Raw genomic sequence first — 17,935 nt, 5'->3', positions numbered from 1 at the left:
GTTCCCCTTTTAGACTTCGTCTTTGTTTTCGGAATAGGAAAAAGTTACAATACGGGGTTTCAGGCAACACGCACATCTGAGTTCCTTTGTAAACCACTGCTGTACCAGTTGTGAACGATAAATTTGTGTATTGTCTTAATAGACAATCCTCGTTGTGTCACCGTTTTGGCATCTTACGTATGACAAAGTCGTGTAGCCTTCTTAAAACTTCTTGATGATACTCTTTGACGACCGTGGAGCAGGATAGCATAAACTCAGGATGAACCTTTCCCTGACGATCGAAGAAGACCGTGAGGAGCACCTCAATTTTAAACTTAACTGCGTAACTTTTTTTTGTTGAAATTCATTTTTGAACCGATATTCGGAAGATTGCGTCTTGGTCTCTTCGTCGTGGCCGTCGTTACCCGTAACGATGCATTTAAGCACGTTTGCGTCAAGTGCCAAAAAGTTTTCCCAACACAGTTCTTCACACGCGTTTATTTGCTGGGAGTTCAGTTGCTTCGACCTAAACTTTCTCGTAAGCCTTTTAACGTTTAAACCGTCTGCTAAATTGGCTTGACATCAGCTCATTGACGTCTCGATCTTTTCTCTGGGTTTCTTATAGTAATTCGCCTTTTGCTTAGTACGAATTTTGTACCCTTTGCATGTTTTCGCGCGTGACTATAGCTATAAAATAAAGATCGCCCTCAATGGGCTCCTGTCTGTCTTTGGAACGCTTTAGACAGCTGATTCTTTTGAGCTTTACGTACTGCCTAATTCCCTCAAACATTCTGCAACTCTGTGTCTATGCGGTAGATTCTATTTTCGACAAAAACTCCACTTGAGAAAATTTGCAGAACGCTATAAAACGGACTGCATCAGATTGTTATGAAGTTTCACCTGTGTGTAACAGACGCCCTTCCCTTTGCCAAAACAAACAGATCTCATAAGCGACTACCCAGTGGCGCGAAAATTCTAACGACTAAAATAAATTTTTTGAACGAAGGGTTATAAACAGAAGGTTGCTTACCGATCTTGATTAAGAAGATCCATAAATTCTTGGATCATGCTTTTCGTAGCAAGCAACAACTCTTTGCGTCGATACACGTCCTGTGGGTCGCCGGCTTGTATTGCGTTCCGGCTAAGATATTCGGCAACCTGTCGAGACGGAAATTCGGTCTCGCAGACATAGCCGAAATCCCTGGCTAGGTGAATTGCCTCGCCTGTAATAATAATATATGAAATAATCTAGGATGAGAAGTGTGTACAAGCATTGTCACATTCGTTTTTGTGGGAGAGTTTCTAGGGAACATGGAAGACAAAACATAGCGATATATATTGCTTGCTACCGGCACTTATCATTTTTGTTCAATTAAGAACATTTTTTCCACGCAGAAGCCGCTCCGCACGTGCTTGTCATTTCATCATTTCTACTTTCGTAGTGACACATTGAAAATTATGCGCGTAACTCATCGACTGCGGTACACACGTTTTCTACAAACGCGACGGAACAGTGGTGTCCAAAGGGAACTGTATGTAAAAAAGAATGACGATGACGATAGAAAATTCAATTTAGCATGAGAATGACTTACTTCAATACGCACAACAATCAAGTACAGTCGCCTCAAATAACTACCCTTTTTGCAATAGTAAAATATATGAAAGAGTGCGGCGCTGCAAAAATACTGAACTTTTCCATATTCTTACCTTCTACGAGCGACGTGAGTAGTGTGACATTAGCGGCCTTCCTCCTTCCGGCGGGCAGATTGAGGCCGATTTTTTCCAGCTTCTCACGGAGGGACCGTCCTCCATTTTTTGACTTGGCTCTGCCGTGACAGAAAAAAAAACAATACGATAAAATGCAATCAATTTAGTGATGAATGCTTTGCTTAACGTGCTTAAGTGGCACATACAATTCTAAATAAACCAGATCGTTAGCTGTACCTTTACTTTAAATGCACAGTTTATAGTTCAGAGCCTTACAGAGCGAACAAGCTAGCTCAAAACCAGTCAGTGCGCTAAAAATGGGAGCCGCCATATAGTTGCTATACCTATAAATACACGTGTTCTATAGTTGCTTCAATTCGTGATGACTGATATTACTGCGAGGGGCCTACCGTTTTTTGTAACGTACGATCTCTCGTGTACGTCTGCTAGAAATTAAGCATTCATATGTAACTTGGTGGTGGATTGTCACCTTAATAATGGATTTGTAAAACATTACAGCATTTGCTACGGCATCAAAATCATAAATCGGATACCAACTTGCAAAACGATCTAACAGGTAAGGCATAATGCCATACCAAATTTTATATCTTTGACTACAGACAGACATTACCTGAACAACTTCCGTAATAAGTTGTTATGTGTAAAAAAAAAATGTTAAAAGAAACTGCAAGGCTGATAAGAACACACAAGTTCAGAGTTCGCTTTGAAGAAAGGGTGATCGTTAAGAACGTCACGTAATATGTGACAAATACAACAATGCATTGAATACAAAGGTCAGCATGCTATTATCATTACGCCTCTCAGCCACGTCATAAATTAGACTGCATGCACAAAATTTCTCTTTATACAAGTTTATTAATGGAGATTTTATGCTTCTTATTATTTCCGCAGCCATATTTTTGAGGTTTTTACAAAATATTTAGAAAAATGGTAAATCAATTAGATGTAGAGGCAGTTAAGTGTTAAAAACGACATAATCATTTAAACACTTTCAAGTCGGGTACTGCGATCAAGCATTGCTCCAAATGGCTGGCCATTGCTAGCACGAAACGAAGAGTGTGTACGCTTCGTTTCGAACCTACCTTTACGTTACCTTACGGGTCTTTACTTTACGGGCTTAGTAAAGAAATGTCTCACTACTGCGCCTTTGTGGGGACATTTTGGCCTCATTAAAGACCCTGGTGTTATTTAGAGCAATCACATATACAAATATGCCGGTATCTATATAGGTAAAGCATACAACGATGTTATCGCCATAGTTCAATAGAGGTCATTTGCGATGAATAGACTGAATCAATGACGATGGTCCTAGTGACCTGAAATTAGAGAACCGTTGAACCACCGAATCATGGCATCGTTGCGTAACAGCTCATAGTCGCCATACAATTGTCATTAATTTTGTCTCCAAGCCTTAACTACAAACAGGGACACTCCGTTTCACAAGATCCGCTGATATCACTGGTGGAGCCTTTTTTGCGGCTAGCTTTTGTGAGGTAATCTTTGTGATAATAATTATAATACCAGCTGTGTATGTCCATAAAGGCGCAAAACGAATATGATATGCTAATTTAGTTCATAGGATAGACAAATTTAAGCTTATTTTTTTTTAGTCAAGCGACATGATCGCTCAGCAAATGCTTTATATGTGCGTGTAATTTCAAACATCCTTTATATGGAAGTAATTATACTTCCATATTAAGGATCACACGTGGGACATCAGTGAAACAGCAGTGTTGTAGCAATGTGTTTACCCGCTTACTTAAGGGCGCAAGATGGTCTAGACTGGAAAGCAGGTCCAATAGATCCGAATTATCAAATATATATATATTTGAGGAACTCCTAATCAAATCACTAGTTAGTGATAGCTTGGTGAATAACATATGGGCTTGCTAATCTTAAAGATACGTTGTGGTGTAGGTTCAAACCCGGGAATAGACACACGGGCTCTCTTATTCTGGAAGCCTGGCGTCTGATGAAATGCCTAACGGCGATACCGGATGGGTAGAAAATGGAGATAGGGCACCCTTGCAACAATTACACCGGTTCTGGCATTAACTAGCGATGCACGTTGCAGCCCGCCAGAATCAAGGGACGGAAAGGGCTTGGCCACGGGTGCAGAAGAGAGGCGAAGGATCAGACGGATGTCCTACAGACAACAAAAGAAATCTGAGCGAAGTTAATAGATCCAGACCGTAATCACATCAGGCTGTTGAGGAACCAAAATATAATGGTAGTGATAATGCATCAAAATAATCTTCGCTACGTTTATTTTCAAAAAAATATTGAAATTAGTGATCTTTTGTCATAAAGCTGTCATGAAGGTATTGCAAAGCAAGCACAATGATCATGTTTATAACCAGTAGTTCTTCTGCTCTCAACTTTCGATGGAGTACAGCCAACTTAAGGGATTCTCGATCTCAATATAAGCTAGAAGCTGTTGTTATAATAACTTGGAAGTAATCTACAAACAGTGTGAAAAACCTTCGATAGTAATCAACCTGTTCTTCGCTTGATGGCTTTGGTAAAAGTTCAAGTTCTTATTATACTTCTATCTCATGTGTTCTGTGCACTTTTTCCTTTTTCATATTCGTCTTCCCTATTCTTGGCTGTATTTCCACTCTTTTCTCTTTCATTTTATTCATTTCACGGTTTTTCGTTACAGCGAGGCCGCCGCCGCCGCTTACAACACAGACGCTCACTATTGGTATCTTGTTCTAGCAAAACAGCACGACACCTGGTCGACGAGCGGGTCGACGTGCAGTATGTATATATAACGTTGTAAAAAATAGCTCGTTTTTCAACACGTTTGCTTGAGAAGAAACCTTTGCATGACTCAAACTGTCGTTATCATGCTCATCCGATTCACTGGCAACCTACGCCCTGTTAAGGGACGCGCTTCCGCTATGTTCCAACAGGAACGAAACGAGTGACGATAATCCTATGGCGAAACGGCGATTTCGTTGTTGATCACTTAACACTGTGATTGTTGACATTTGTGGTCATTACAGCCAAGCGTTTGGAACGACCTACTGCTTTTCTGTATTACCCTCATAACGTGTCATCCGTAGTGAATGACAGAATTTAGAACAGTAACTATACTGAACACCTCGAGTTACAAACACAAACTGCACAGTCTTACCTACTGTGTTAATAATAACAATAGTAATAATCATAATAATGATACTTTGTTTCTACATAGATGATGAACATTACACATTGCTGGTAAATGGGCATGGCAAAAAAACGCAGTATAACACTTCTTGAAGAAAAGAAGTTATGGCTCGAAATATAGAAAGAAAAATATTCCCGACCCCCTTCGAATGTCAACTAAAATTTAACAGCAAAGGTTGTTGTCTATTTTTTTGGTATCTTTATTAAGATGCAGTGGTCAACCCCAGTTCACACTTTACCGATATTTAAGTGTGCTCTAGGTTCTTTGAAAGGCCTGTGCACATGCTTTCTGTGGGCTGTTTAGCGCGTCATAGTGCGTTCATAAACTCGCTCTTCATTCGCGTACTTGCCTACTAAACTTAGGAACGTAACTTAAAACGGGGCATGGACACACCTCGTTTCATGCTGGGAGCCATCCATATCAGCAATACTCAACAGCGATGCCGAGCCTAAAACCGAAACCGTTATTTTAGACGAGACTTCGTGGACAGCTGGCATATTGCCTTAGCTAAACTTTTATAAATACATATTATTTAAGTACAAAATCGCTAATATACTTTCTTTTTATTATAAATCGATACGACGATCAAATAGCCAGGCTTGGCCAAGTCGCTTGTTTTTATGGGACATTACAATCGGAAGATCAGGGGAGAGATACTCTCTTCAGGAACCGGCTCTGTACGTTAGGTTTCATTAAGGCGAAGGGAAAATACCTGTGGAATGTTTGAAATATTATTGCATTTCAATTGCCACAATACGTTTGTAAGATAATTTTTCCACTCGAAACTAAAATGACTTCGCTTTGCTGCCCAGAAACACGGTCGAATTTTTGAAATTGTTCGGCGTACATTCATAAAGTTCAACATTACGGCAAGACTAAGGAGTTATTTCATTAAGAGATAATTCTCGTCATGACATTGTTGAGCGAACTTGTGGGCTTATGCCTTTAGGTAACACGTAAATGCATACGGCGTGCGTAATGTCAACGTGGTATGGATCCCGCCGTACGGCATTGAGCGGCCTGCGTTAGCAGCCCTTAGTGAAGTTTGATTCCCCCCGTTCCAAAAAGTGGAGAAAGACGAAATGACAGGCAGAGAGCCTTAGAGCGCATGTCCTTTTATTCTTCCATGCCTCTATAGCAGTAGGAGATGCAGACTAGTACAATAATATGTGTTAATGGTCTGCGACTAACTACTAGTCGTTTGCTTTGGCCGATCTTATTGCTGTTTCTGCTGGCGGGCGTTTTCGGTGGTGCTGGTTGACGTAATAGTGAATTCCTTTTGTTTGGTGCGATCAGCCGTACCACCCAACTGGTAATTGCTTGAGCATTCGCCGCAAGTCAGAGTTATTTGATGCGCGAAGCTCTAAGCTAACCAATATATCTTCGTCCATAATACCACAAATTCAGGCAATGAGTTCATAACATTGCAAAAAATCGAGCGATGGCTGACACGCGGAGTCTAAAACTTCTTACAGTGTCCCTCCGGACTAAATTTAAAAGCGGCTTCATCACTTCGTGGGCCGCAACCATCGATGCAGCTGGCTAAATGGGACCACAAAAAGAAAGAGTGTAACATGTCATGAGGTCGGCGGCTAGTAGAGTAAGATGGTCCGTACCAAAGATGGAATTATCTTCTTGTGGAATGATGTTGCACCCATCTTCCTACACTGTTCTGAACTTCTTTTTTCTCTCTTTTAAGTATGATACGCTATACATGAAGGGATGTAAAAATATCTTCATACAATTTTATAATACTTGCAGTATTTCGATGACAAAATTCTGTAATGTGTTTCCGATTATAATTAAGCATAACATGCTTATCAAAAAGACTAACCTGTGTTATACGCGCAAAGAGAAGTTGCTTTTCCTCAAGCATTTTCTAGCTTTGTAGGGTAAAAACAGCACGCGTATCCTACAATTTCGGTGGACACTTTTATTCGTAATCAACAAGTAGACCTTATAAACAGGGAACCCAAATCAGCCTTTGCAAAGGGTTTTGCTCGCATGTGTATAGTTTTGTTATACAGCTCTGTTATTAATGCTTTCGTATAGAACAATGCACGCGCAGTAGAGCAGTTTTCACAGATTTAGCGTATAAATATGTGGATAAAAATAAGTTTTTGAGAAACAATATCAAAGTTATTGCGGGACTATTTTTTCCGAGGCACTTGTCATCTTCAATTGCGTGAGCTACAACCGCTCTAGCGTCGAAGCTCTTCGCTAAGCGAGCATTCGAACTCGAGCTAATAGATGTTTCCGTTCAGCCATTTTGTGGGCTGTCTTGATTTTATGTTTAAATTCGCAGCTATCTGGTAGAGGTTTATTCACGTCTACTATCTCCCAGTGAGCCTTTCAATCGGGCATTGTCATGTTAAGGATCTGAATTTCATCTTGATTGAACTGACAATACTTTATGCTTCGTTAATCGAGTAGATTCACCTACAAATGGACCGGTTCTTTTCTGGTGCGTTTCTCATACGTCGCACATTCCCGCCATTTTTGAACTATTAAAAATTTTGTTTTGCGTTTCCGAATATGGCTTGAATCAATGGTCCCTTCGGAAGGTATCAACTGTTCACTGTGACAGCATGAACACTTGATACTATATACGTAAGCATTTCTTCAAAGTCGATCTTAAACTTGAGTTTAGTACAGTCTGTTTATAAATCTATAAATATACCCACCGTTGTGCTTAGGTAGCTTGCGCCGCAGTGTGTACATCTCAAACTTTTTACAGAATTACTGATAAATTTTCTTAAACGATCCTTACTTCTTGGTACGTCACCATTTTATTTCGATCAATCTGTATGTTTTATTTATGTTACGTATCAGAAGAATGATCAATTTACGACTCCGTTTGTCATCGAGGCTATGTAAAATTTGTTTCGCTGCTCAGTTACAGTTCTCGTATATGTGCGTAATCGTTTCGCAAAACGATCACTCGGGCTGACCGATAACACGAGTCTTCTTCCTACTTGAATAGCATTTCGGAACAATTTCGCCTTCTACTAATCAGGAAACTTAGCAGCTAGGTTACGAACGAGCTAAACGAAACATGTGACAACTTATGTCACAGACAAACTATTACTACTGAACCACTGCAGTTTCCATGATAATTCTTATGAGAATGTCGTGGACTCGTAAAATCGAAATAAGAAGAAAGGCCGCCAACACGTTCTTCACAGACTCAGTGTTGACATTAAGCTAGAAATGATGAAGGTTCGAGTAAGACGAGGTATCGATTTGTAAATCGGATGAATGTCGAGAAGACTAAGGACTGAAGCCAAACGCCAGCTACAATTTAGGGAAGCGCTGGATAAATGGCGTAATTGAGATAGATGTGACACATATTAGTTTCCCCAGAGGTTATTTCGAGCCGAGCAATTACCAGATTCAAAGTAGCTGCCTTAATTCTCACTATAATTCTTCATGTAGTGTGAACATTTTCTAAGTAACCTCAGTAGGGTAATGAACGCCAATGCCCCTTACGAGGCATCCCAGTCAGGGTCGTCGTTTGAGCTTAGCCTCTACAATGGTATAATATACATTTTCGGTATTACGAAGAAGCCAATAGGAAAAGTTTGTGATCTTATTTGTTGTTTTGGTATCCGCTCGGACCATTTAAATTTCGCTTGGATGTCGCTGTAATAAGCATGACAACCTGTCGCACCAGCAAAATTATTAAGTTGCTTCCATCTTGTTTATGTACGCAGCTCGCTCCCTTTGGTGTGAACTGTCTTTATCAGATCGAAAATGGAGCGCAGCTATTCAAGTGGAGCATTGACACGTTTGTCATGTTGTCTATTGGGACGTTTTACGTCGAAACGCCATGGAGGATGAACTTTCAAAAGGCAGTAACGCGTACTGATGGACAGGCGAATCCTCAACACGAAAGCGAACGGTCAACCGATAGACCGGCCACACCTCTCGTTCTTTACTGTAAGCTTTGCCCGATGAATTAGAGAAGAGAGGAAATACATTTGTATATCAAAGGAAAAACAGATACCAAGAAAAAGAAGAAGTCGAGTCAGGGGAACCAACGGGTTGGATGGATGCACATGTTACATCAGAGTAACGCCACTGCCGCCATCGCTGCTGCTGCTGCAGCCGAACGGCGAGTGGCTGAGCAGCTAAATGCCTTCACTCGATTTTTCGACGTTGGACAACTCCTTCAACAGGTTCAGATGGATAATTTAGCAGAAATCCGTGCCGCGAAATTGGTGAAGACCAAAAGCACTCACTTGTACGAATCGTCGACGCGCGTTGGAACAGCGCGAATATGGCAAACAATGATATTGGCGTGTTCCATTCGTAGTAACAGCTGCAGTAGCAACATGGCGGGCGACAATTTTTGTGAAAAGCAATTAAACTATGGCTTCTGTCTGCAAAACAGCGCCTACTGTAGCATCGTTGCTGTCACAATGCGACGGCGCGCTAATGTAACCAGCTAGTATGTTTGCAAAACCAGATCAAAGAAAGGACTAGAGGCAAAATGGGTGCAGGGGGGAGAACTGGGTGATATGGGGTGAAGGGCGGGCGAACGCAAGCAAGCTGTAGACCCACCGGTTCAGCTAGCGGCCAAGCGACCGAATAAACGAACGAAGGAAGCAACAACTAAATGCATATTACTCCTGCTGTTGCCGCCCGCTTTGTTGTTGCAGTCTACCCGCTTGTTGCCTGTTAATGTCTGCTCCCTTGCCCGGCCGTCTAACTGACCGGGTTGGTTCGTTGGCATCGCCGCCACTTGTTTCGTTCATGGCTGGTTCGTCCACGCTACTCTATGTGGCCGATCGCGCAAGTGCACGTATGTAAGCAGACGTATAGTACTTATTTAAACGTGTCTATGTTTCTTCTATGTGTATCTGTGCTGGTACATTTGTGCGCGCGTATAATATGTATATCACGGCTCTTGCTGGTAGATGCGTAGTGCGAAAAGGAAATGTAACAGATCTGGACGACGATGAGTCGGGAAGCTGCTGCCAAGTGCAGGAATAATATGTACGAGTATAATGTTTGCAACTCTTCGTGTCACCGTTTCCTTTGGTGAAAGTGATACAACGCCCATTAAGCCTTTCAGTAAAGAAATAATAGTAAGCAAAAGGGCTCTTTTACAATTCAGGAAAGCAAGCATACGACAAACAGGCTCTGCTACCACACTGGTACACCGTCGTGTACCAAACAAACCAGTATCTATTGAGCCAGCTGCAGGCACTGAGCAGACCACCAACAACAACAATGGCTCTGTATTCCGCGTCCACGTTGTTCCATTGTGCAAGCAAAAATGAAAAAATCGAACCGACGATTTACAGATTGGGCAATGTAACCAATATAGGCATCTTAGGTTTGCATGTATTATCAATTGCAGGTAGATACGAAGTGTACACACAAGTCCGCCTAGCTAATGACAACAATAGTTTGCCGAAACCGTGCTTTCTTCTACTCTTCCGATGACGATTTCGCACTGGTCGTCAAATCAGTATTACGAGTCGAACCCTAATGAACCCGCTGCAAGCCAAGCAAAAGGCTTGTCACTCTTAAACGCTTTCGAAGACTATTTTTCTCACAAGCAGCATAACCGATGCAAATTACTGGGCGTAAAATGCTCCCAGGAGACACACTAGGCATGTTATGTTCTGTCAACATAGTACACGGAGAGTACGCACGATGGATTGGAGAGAAGAGTATTATACATACCGCCTGAGGACTCCACCGAGCAGGGACGCGTTGAGACATTCGGGGGGCGAGAGTCTTCTCTGTACTTCCCCGATGGTCACCTTGTACTTGGACGTGGAGCTCAGGAGCGACAGTCGACCCGGCACTGAACAGAAAACGTCCGTCGACGTTACCTGACCGGGAAGCATGCCAGCTCCACCACTCGTCATCATGCCATCTTTTCCTCCATGAAGGCCTGTAACTCATGAATGTGTACAATTACGGTGAAGGCTGCAGCAATCGCTAGGGCCACAAAAGCGCTACCTAATAATCTATGCATTTAGTAATAGCTTAACTGACGTTGTAAGCTTCCTCAGTAGTATAAGCGACTCCTGAAGTTCTTAAAGTTCAAAAGCATTTTGTCTATGTTGGGTAAAAAGGTAATGAAATGAATAGCCATATACGGCTTAGAAAACGGTTACACCCGATGGGGGGGGGGGGGGGGTAGATTTACGTATCAATAAAACAATAAAAGTTATCACTAATTAAGCGAACATCAGTTAGATAGATCCTGCAGCCGGGTAGAATATGAAGCTCAGCTAAGGAAGTTTATCAAACTACTCTAAAGCACTTCTCTCTATCCTGGGTTAGTTATAGCGAGCAGTACTTTTTGAAGCTGCCGCTGCCCTACGCGTGTTGGGGACTAACCATACATTAAACCGTTATGTTCCCTTCAAGATGTACTTGCTGCATCCTCGTGTGATAAGAACTTGAAATAATCGCATCTTTAATAGTGTCAATCGACAAAGAAGCAAACGTTCAATACGTTATTAAGTGAACACGAAGTAAGTATATGAGCAGATCCAGCTGACGCCCCGTCCCAACATTTTCAGGTAAGTATTCAAGGTAGTGCGCTGTCGTCACGTTCTTAGATGCAAGTATTCAGCCATGACGGCGGCGGCGGCGGCGGCCTTATCGTTACCCAGCGAAAACTGAGTGCAAACAGAAAGTGATATATATCCTTTTAAGAAAAGCTTAGCATACCTTGCATGCTGGTCTGTCTGCGGACTGTTAAATAGTTGTACTAAATAATCGTATTGAAACGGCCGTTTTACTAGTTTTATCGTTTGACAAAACCCTAGTTCCGTTAAGAACGAAGCTACTTTTAAACCAGCAAAAATGGCTGTCACAGTAAGATTTTGCAATTTTCATGTACTAGATCTTTCTATTTCTATCATTTGCCCCGTTGCTAAAATCTAATACGGGCTTCGTACTAAGCGACTAGTTGTGCATTTCGAATGTTATACCCGTGGGAAGGTAAATTGCTTAAGATCAACGCGTACGGTACAATCATGACTGTGAGGCGACGCGCCGATGTCAACGTTCATGACGCCTGTGTCACGTTATGGAGGTAAGTACTACAACTATTATTGTCAAAATTTTTATGATTGTCCGACCATTGCTTTATGCTTATAATTTAGGAACTTTTACTCGCCTGTATTTTTACAACGTTTGCAAAATCCATTTATTTTTCGGAGCACAAAGAGGCGTAGACAATAATCGGGAGCTCCATATGTATAAGTTACAGATCGAAGATATTCTTATCAGCTCTTTGTAGAATGATTAAACGCAGAAAATCGTAGACACAATACTGCATTACATTGACTCTGCTCAGGTCTAGGGCCTTCAGTCTCGATTGCATCTTGGGTTTCTGTCTCCAAGATGAAGTGCACAACTTTTCGTGGAGAATAAGGCTCGTAGAGGCGTGCTCCATACTCATATAGCTATCTTCTATAGACAAGACAAGGTTGTATAGACACCATAATACATCGGATTACCCAGCACTCATCCGCTGGACCCTAGACTATAAACAATGCGCTCTTTAAAACTATATCTTTGCTTCCACAGGGTCCCATGGGGAGGTTTGAGCTTACTCAGCCTTTGAGCATTTCGTGGGTCAGTCTTCACGCATCTTATTACCCGGTATTTTCACTCTACTGATAGAAATGTTTTCTACAAAAACATCTAGACATGCATAATATTTTTGTAAAAAAAGATTCGCATGATACTTGCCGAACCATACCTAACCTATCCTATTTAGAGTGAACTCTAATTAGGAGCATTTACATCATATTGATTGATGTGTGTCAAATCGATGACAGTCTCAACTAAATTATGGCTAACTATCGGAAAAATGTCTATTCTCTCTCATACAACGAGTAGTGCTTGGGTAAGTTGTTTGCTGCCGAGAAGAAAAGAACCCATTTTTATTTAATAGTTTTTTTTATTCCAGAATATGCTAACGACCAGACAGGATGAATGAAAAAACTGACTATTAGGGAATTTTTCATAGTTTGACCAACCAAACTGGCGAGATGCTGTCATACGGAACAATACTTTCCTCAATGGTCATAGGAATGACGGTCAAATTAATCAAAAACACTAACAGTACTCATTAATTTACTGCTCACGTATAAAAAACTGTATAAGATAAAGTAAAAATTCCCAGCTATACTTGAAAGCGTGTGATCTGGCTATAGAACAGGGCTGGCAGAGATAGTATTTGCTGGTCTTTATGCATTCAAACCACAACCGCTATTACTAGCACTTATGCACCGAACACACCTGATGTATATCAAGTGGCGGGAGCACAGAGCAAGCAACTTCCACACAGTTACTATTACTTATTCTGTGCTTTTTAGCACATCGGTGGATTTATTTATTTTTTTTACTTAAATGATTGCGTTGCAGCGATCTTAACATGTATGGCACAATTTATCATTTGATTAATTAAATGACGATATTAGTAATAGTAAAATATATATGCTTGTCAATTAATAGAAGTTTCGCTCGCAGTATCAATCTGGATAAATTTCATTCTCTTTGCTATAGATCCAGCGACGAAAGATTTCTAAGTTCATATTTGCTGCGAGAGCTATTACGTTAATTTTTTTTTTTAACTTATATGCTTAATTTTAGGTTCATAAATAAATTTTCCTTGGTTTTACTAATTTTAGGAAGCTCGGTTACAAGAAGTAACCAGCGTCTTGAGGGTTTTATTATCTTCGATTATGCGTACGATCTTTTCTTTGTTGTGACCTAGTTAGGCTTCTTGAAGGTTCACAAACGTGAGAAGGCCAAATGAACACAGCGTATGAGCTAACGTAGGAACGGTGCAAAATAGCTAATTAATCAATTTTGTTCGTAATTAAAATAAAATAATGTCTTCAACGGCTTACATAGACATGTTTCATTGTTGGCCTTCGGCAAAGTGCTAAGATAATAGTAATGATCTTCTAACTTGAAATTCATAGTATGTTTGATAAAAGAAGATGGATGACATGAATATGATAACTGTAACACTGAGATGGTATGTCAAGCAATGCTTCACTTGATAAAGCTCTATTTGAATATTAAATATGCAAAACCAGCCATTGTGTGATTTTTGCCAATCTACATAGATTGTTTTTACGTTGAAATCATTCAAAGAGCGGCGAGTAGATTGTTTACCTTTTCGTATTACGCCATGATCACCGAAGATGCCGTCATCCACGCTAGCACCCTGAAATGGACGATACGTAAAAAAACTTAGAAAAGTTTTGTATTGTTAAAAAAATCTTAGCTAAACAAAGTCGGCTCTGCTTATTAGATTCTATAGCGGCTACAGGAGCGAAACATTTTGCATGTCCAGGTAAGTTTTGGAACAATTGGGATTTGTTAGGTAGATGTATAGCTATTATCTTTTCACAAAGAAACATTTCGAAAAATACCTTTTTGAAAAAATTCAGCTGTAGCTAAATATTCGTGTGAGCGACTAGTGTTTGATGGAACACTTGGAGCATTAAACTACTACGAAACACCGGCTCAACCTAGGTGTTACTTCTATACATCGGCCATTTGCTCGTGTTCAGTACGCAATCGTGGAACAGCGAATTCGCACGAAAAAGTAAATCCATAAAGTTTCAAATCGGATCTAACTACACGCTGTAGGATGCAGTCATGTTGAAGACCCATAGGTAGCGTTGTTTACTTCTTACACGTTCGACTGATGCATGCAATGATCTTGTTGAGGTGACGAATATTAGTTGGCCCGCGACTTTTTTTATGAAACAGTTGTAAGAAGTGAATAGCATTGAACGCATAGGCCCTACTAAACTTCCGTGATCACGGCTAGTTCTTCGTTTTGAAATTTTCAGGGTGAAAACATTTTCTGTATAGCCTTCAGTTTCTCAATTTCCGTTGGTGAAATTATTGCACCATTAACGATGCATGGCTTTGGAAGGCCAAAGCAAAACCCTGCCTGTCAATCGGTGAAAATGGATTTTCGATAGATTCCATTAACGTTTGATAACATTGTGATAACGTGAGCTGTTCAGTGCAGTAAATAATCACGCAGTGATAATTTACTACACCAAACAATATATTGCCTATGTACTTGCTTAATCAAATTATCCCCAAATATTGGATGAAAACATTGACCGAATTCGTCTGCTGCAGGCGCGTAATGTAGAAGTTTTGAATTTGCTAAATAGCTCCGGACAAGCTGATAGGTTTGTGCCTGATAAATTGGAAGCGGTCTGTTTTATTGAAACTAACAGCTCTAGTGCAAGTATTAGTTAGCTATTTAAAATTGCCCTGCTTGACCTACTTGCCACACCAAAGACCATCGATAGGATAGGTTAAGTATCACGCGCGCTAGGTTACAATACGGATTGGTCGGTAGGTTTCAAAAATTCATAGTAATAATAGTTCTGTGAGGAAAAAAAGACAGATCAGCTCTCTGCAGGCAGGAAGACCCCTGAAAGCTCCCAGAGGCAGAGAAAGAGATGCATATGCAGTGGTTCGTTTCTAGCCTTTCCCTGTATGTGCGCCATGGGAACGCATGTGGGACTTCGTATGGTTTCGCTGGGAAGAAAGAATTTAACACTACATTTGAGAGCGAACAATTTAACACTACATTTATGTAGCGTTATCTAACTAATTCATAAATTAAGTATAGTATTGAACGGCAATCAGACAGTGTCGCAGATAACTGAATGACAGGTATTCACATTTACAGAAAAAATGCATGCTAATAGGAGACCTAGATCATTTTACGGATCGAAAAGACCACTTCTGGCGTTCAGGATGTCGTAGGGCCTGTACAATGATGGCTAACTTCGTTACTGGACGCCGGTGTGACTTCGAACAGCTCCATCTTCCCGTTAAACGTTAGCTAAAACGCCAGTCAAAGCGCTGTAACAGACTAGCTTTGCTAACAGAATAATGATAACAGATTAAGATACTAGAGTTTTCAATGTATTCTTGCAGTGCTGTCTGTAGACTGCCCGGCTTTCCATCACGTTGAGTTCGATCGAATGACTTTCAGTATTATCAAAAACTAATAAAAAAATCCGCGTTTCTTCTCGCCAAAGACAGTGCTCCGTTATTTAGAAGGGGGTACGTTTGAACGGATGTATACTTGATTGGTGAACTGTAAAGCAACACACAGGAAGTCGTTCTCGGACAGTCCTCCCTTTAAATAATATAATGAACATTTTAAAATCGAAATCGTGTTGTGCTTTACAATGAGCCGGGCAAGACTTGAGACGAAAAAAACGTATTTATCAATTTGAATTTTCCTGTTAAATTAATTTTGCTGTCAGTATGAACAGGAATCGAGCGCGTTCCAATGAATCCTGTCACCCTACTATCAATTCGCCGTGTTGAAGTTAAAATTAGTTGGAAAAGAACGCGTCTGCGGGCATATATGTGAGGACCAAAGTCGTGACTCAATCGTTGAAGAATGGTACAAATTTAAAACGGGGTAGCACACACGGAAGACAGAAGATAACAACAAAAACGTCTAAGACGAAAACAGAAAAAGACTAGTCAGATTGCCTGTTCACATTTGAAGTTAAATGCTCGTTCGTTATTTACTTATCCTGTGAGGATAAAGAATATATGACGATATTTATTTGCATTGTACTAATGACCATGGATATTAACTGATCAGTTATGTAAGTTATATATATATATGTAGTAACCTATCAATTATTATTACGATACTGCTTATGTTTTTCTACTTGCTTACAGTGCCCAGTTTGCGTGAACAAAGGAAGATCACAGATCGGTGTATTGTCTAAAGTGTTTCTGTTGCCGAACTTCTTCGTCGGTTCAAACCAGATGATCGATGCCGGTGTGGTCCGCTTAAAAGGCTCTCCGAATCTAGAAATTGATGTCTTTTCATTAAAATAAATTGAATATATTCAGTTCCCTTTAATGAAACCGTTTTCATGTGTGCGGTATGTTAAAGATAAAATAACCGTTAACAGTGAGAATTTAAATTGTGTGTATATATTAAAATCCCTGTAGCCAACTTGTCTACATATTACAAACATGCCTAAAATTGTTTTAGCCGTTGCATGCTTGAGGACAGCCAGCTGCCATTGATATTGCTTTTCCAATTTCATTGATCGATCTGTGGCCTAAATTAACTTCCATTCAAGCAGGTAGTAACTCGCTTTTGGTAGTAGAAATTCTCTTATTACGTTCTGGCTCATGAAATGGCGAAATCTTATGCAGTGCTCCTTCTATTTTCAGCTTATCGTGTTAACAGGATCGGCAAGCTAGTTAAAAGACCGTTGATCTCTAACCTTCAGTATGGGCAACTAGCAGTTTAAAGGAATTGGGTCACCATTTTATAATTTGCTATTTAACGTAAGGTGTGCATTGTAGATTTTGTCAGGTCAAAGTCTGCTCGATAATAAAAATGGACGTATGATTTATTTCTGTAAAGCACGAGGTTGCCGTCATTGGAGCACTGCATGTACGGTCGGTGTTGTCCGCGTATGCTGTTACAATTATAATGATTATGCGTAGAGCAGAAGCAACAGCTGACGGCTAGTGGTGAGCTTAAATCTTCGTTTATTCGAAATCTTTTCGCTTCAGTGATCGCGCGACCAGTTCGTTGTTCTAATGCCGTTCCTTCGGATTCCACGACTGAAAAGTCATTGGAAAGCCGAAAGGGTGCGGAAAGGAGCGGTCGGCCGGTCCGCCAGTTTAATAAATTTCGTCGGTGTGCGTGTTCTGCCTTCGTTCGTCCATCCGCTGTCCGCTCGCCTTCGTTCACCTTTACAGTTTCGAATCGCACAGAGAATCGAAGCGGTGGGGGTGGGGTTGGGGCGGGGGAAAGAGGTGGTAGAAGTAGGGATATAAGAGAATATCTTTTCCTCGTGATTCTGCGGCTGAACGGTCGAAGCCGTTACCGCCGCCACCGCCGTTTCCGCGGTTGTTCTATACCAAAGAAATGCTGCAGACCAACGAGGCTTAGAGTGCAGACCCACCGCTTGATCTTTGTCCTATCCTCCCAACTAATCGTCTTACAGCAATAAAGGCGCGCAAACGTATAGCTTAGTTCATTCA

At 40.8% G+C, this 17,935-nt stretch overlaps 1 protein-coding gene and 2 long non-coding RNA genes across 17 annotated transcripts in view; 1 reads left to right on the top strand and 2 right to left on the bottom strand.

The window, feature by feature from the left end:
• Positions 1–17,935, bottom strand: part of TfAP-2 (transcription factor AP-2) — a 174,794-nt gene that overhangs the window by 3,555 nt on the left and 153,304 nt on the right. For both annotated transcript variants that reach the window (XM_022790331.2, XM_022790330.2), the window contains exons 4-7: positions 14,042–14,093; positions 10,574–10,787; positions 1,687–1,805; positions 1,010–1,202 (exon numbers count right to left, since the gene is read on the bottom strand). In XM_022790331.2, coding sequence (XP_022646066.1) covers positions 1,010–1,202; positions 1,687–1,805; positions 10,574–10,787; positions 14,042–14,093 — 578 coding nt within the window. The remainder of the gene's footprint in view (positions 1–1,009; positions 1,203–1,686; positions 1,806–10,573; positions 10,788–14,041; positions 14,094–17,935) is intronic.
• Positions 3,062–16,798, top strand: LOC147757732 (uncharacterized). Of its 14 annotated transcripts, none has more exons than XR_015320440.1 (5): positions 3,062–3,200; positions 3,782–3,937; positions 11,849–11,942; positions 12,440–12,514; positions 16,607–16,798. It is a non-coding gene; the product is annotated as an uncharacterized LOC147757732 (long non-coding RNA). The 14 variants fall into 14 exon arrangements; XR_015320441.1 differs by having other exon boundaries at positions 3,063–3,200; positions 3,625–3,937; XR_015320437.1 differs by lacking the exons at positions 3,062–3,200; positions 3,782–3,937 and adding an exon at positions 9,215–9,683 and having other exon boundaries at positions 12,440–12,487.
• LOC147757733 (uncharacterized) lies at positions 3,806–9,167 on the bottom strand. Its single transcript, XR_015320448.1, has 3 exons — positions 9,121–9,167; positions 5,273–5,327; positions 3,806–3,853 (listed from the first exon to the last, which is right to left on the bottom strand). It is a non-coding gene; the product is annotated as an uncharacterized LOC147757733 (long non-coding RNA).

The sequence above is a fragment of the Varroa destructor genome, unplaced genomic scaffold (assembly GCF_002443255.2).
Source record: "Varroa destructor unplaced genomic scaffold, Vdes_3.0 BEIS01000002.1, whole genome shotgun sequence".
Classification (NCBI taxonomy): domain Eukaryota; kingdom Metazoa; phylum Arthropoda; class Arachnida; order Mesostigmata; family Varroidae; genus Varroa; species Varroa destructor.
Note: the sequence above shows the minus strand (reverse complement) of the source record. Positions and strands in the feature narration are given on the sequence as shown.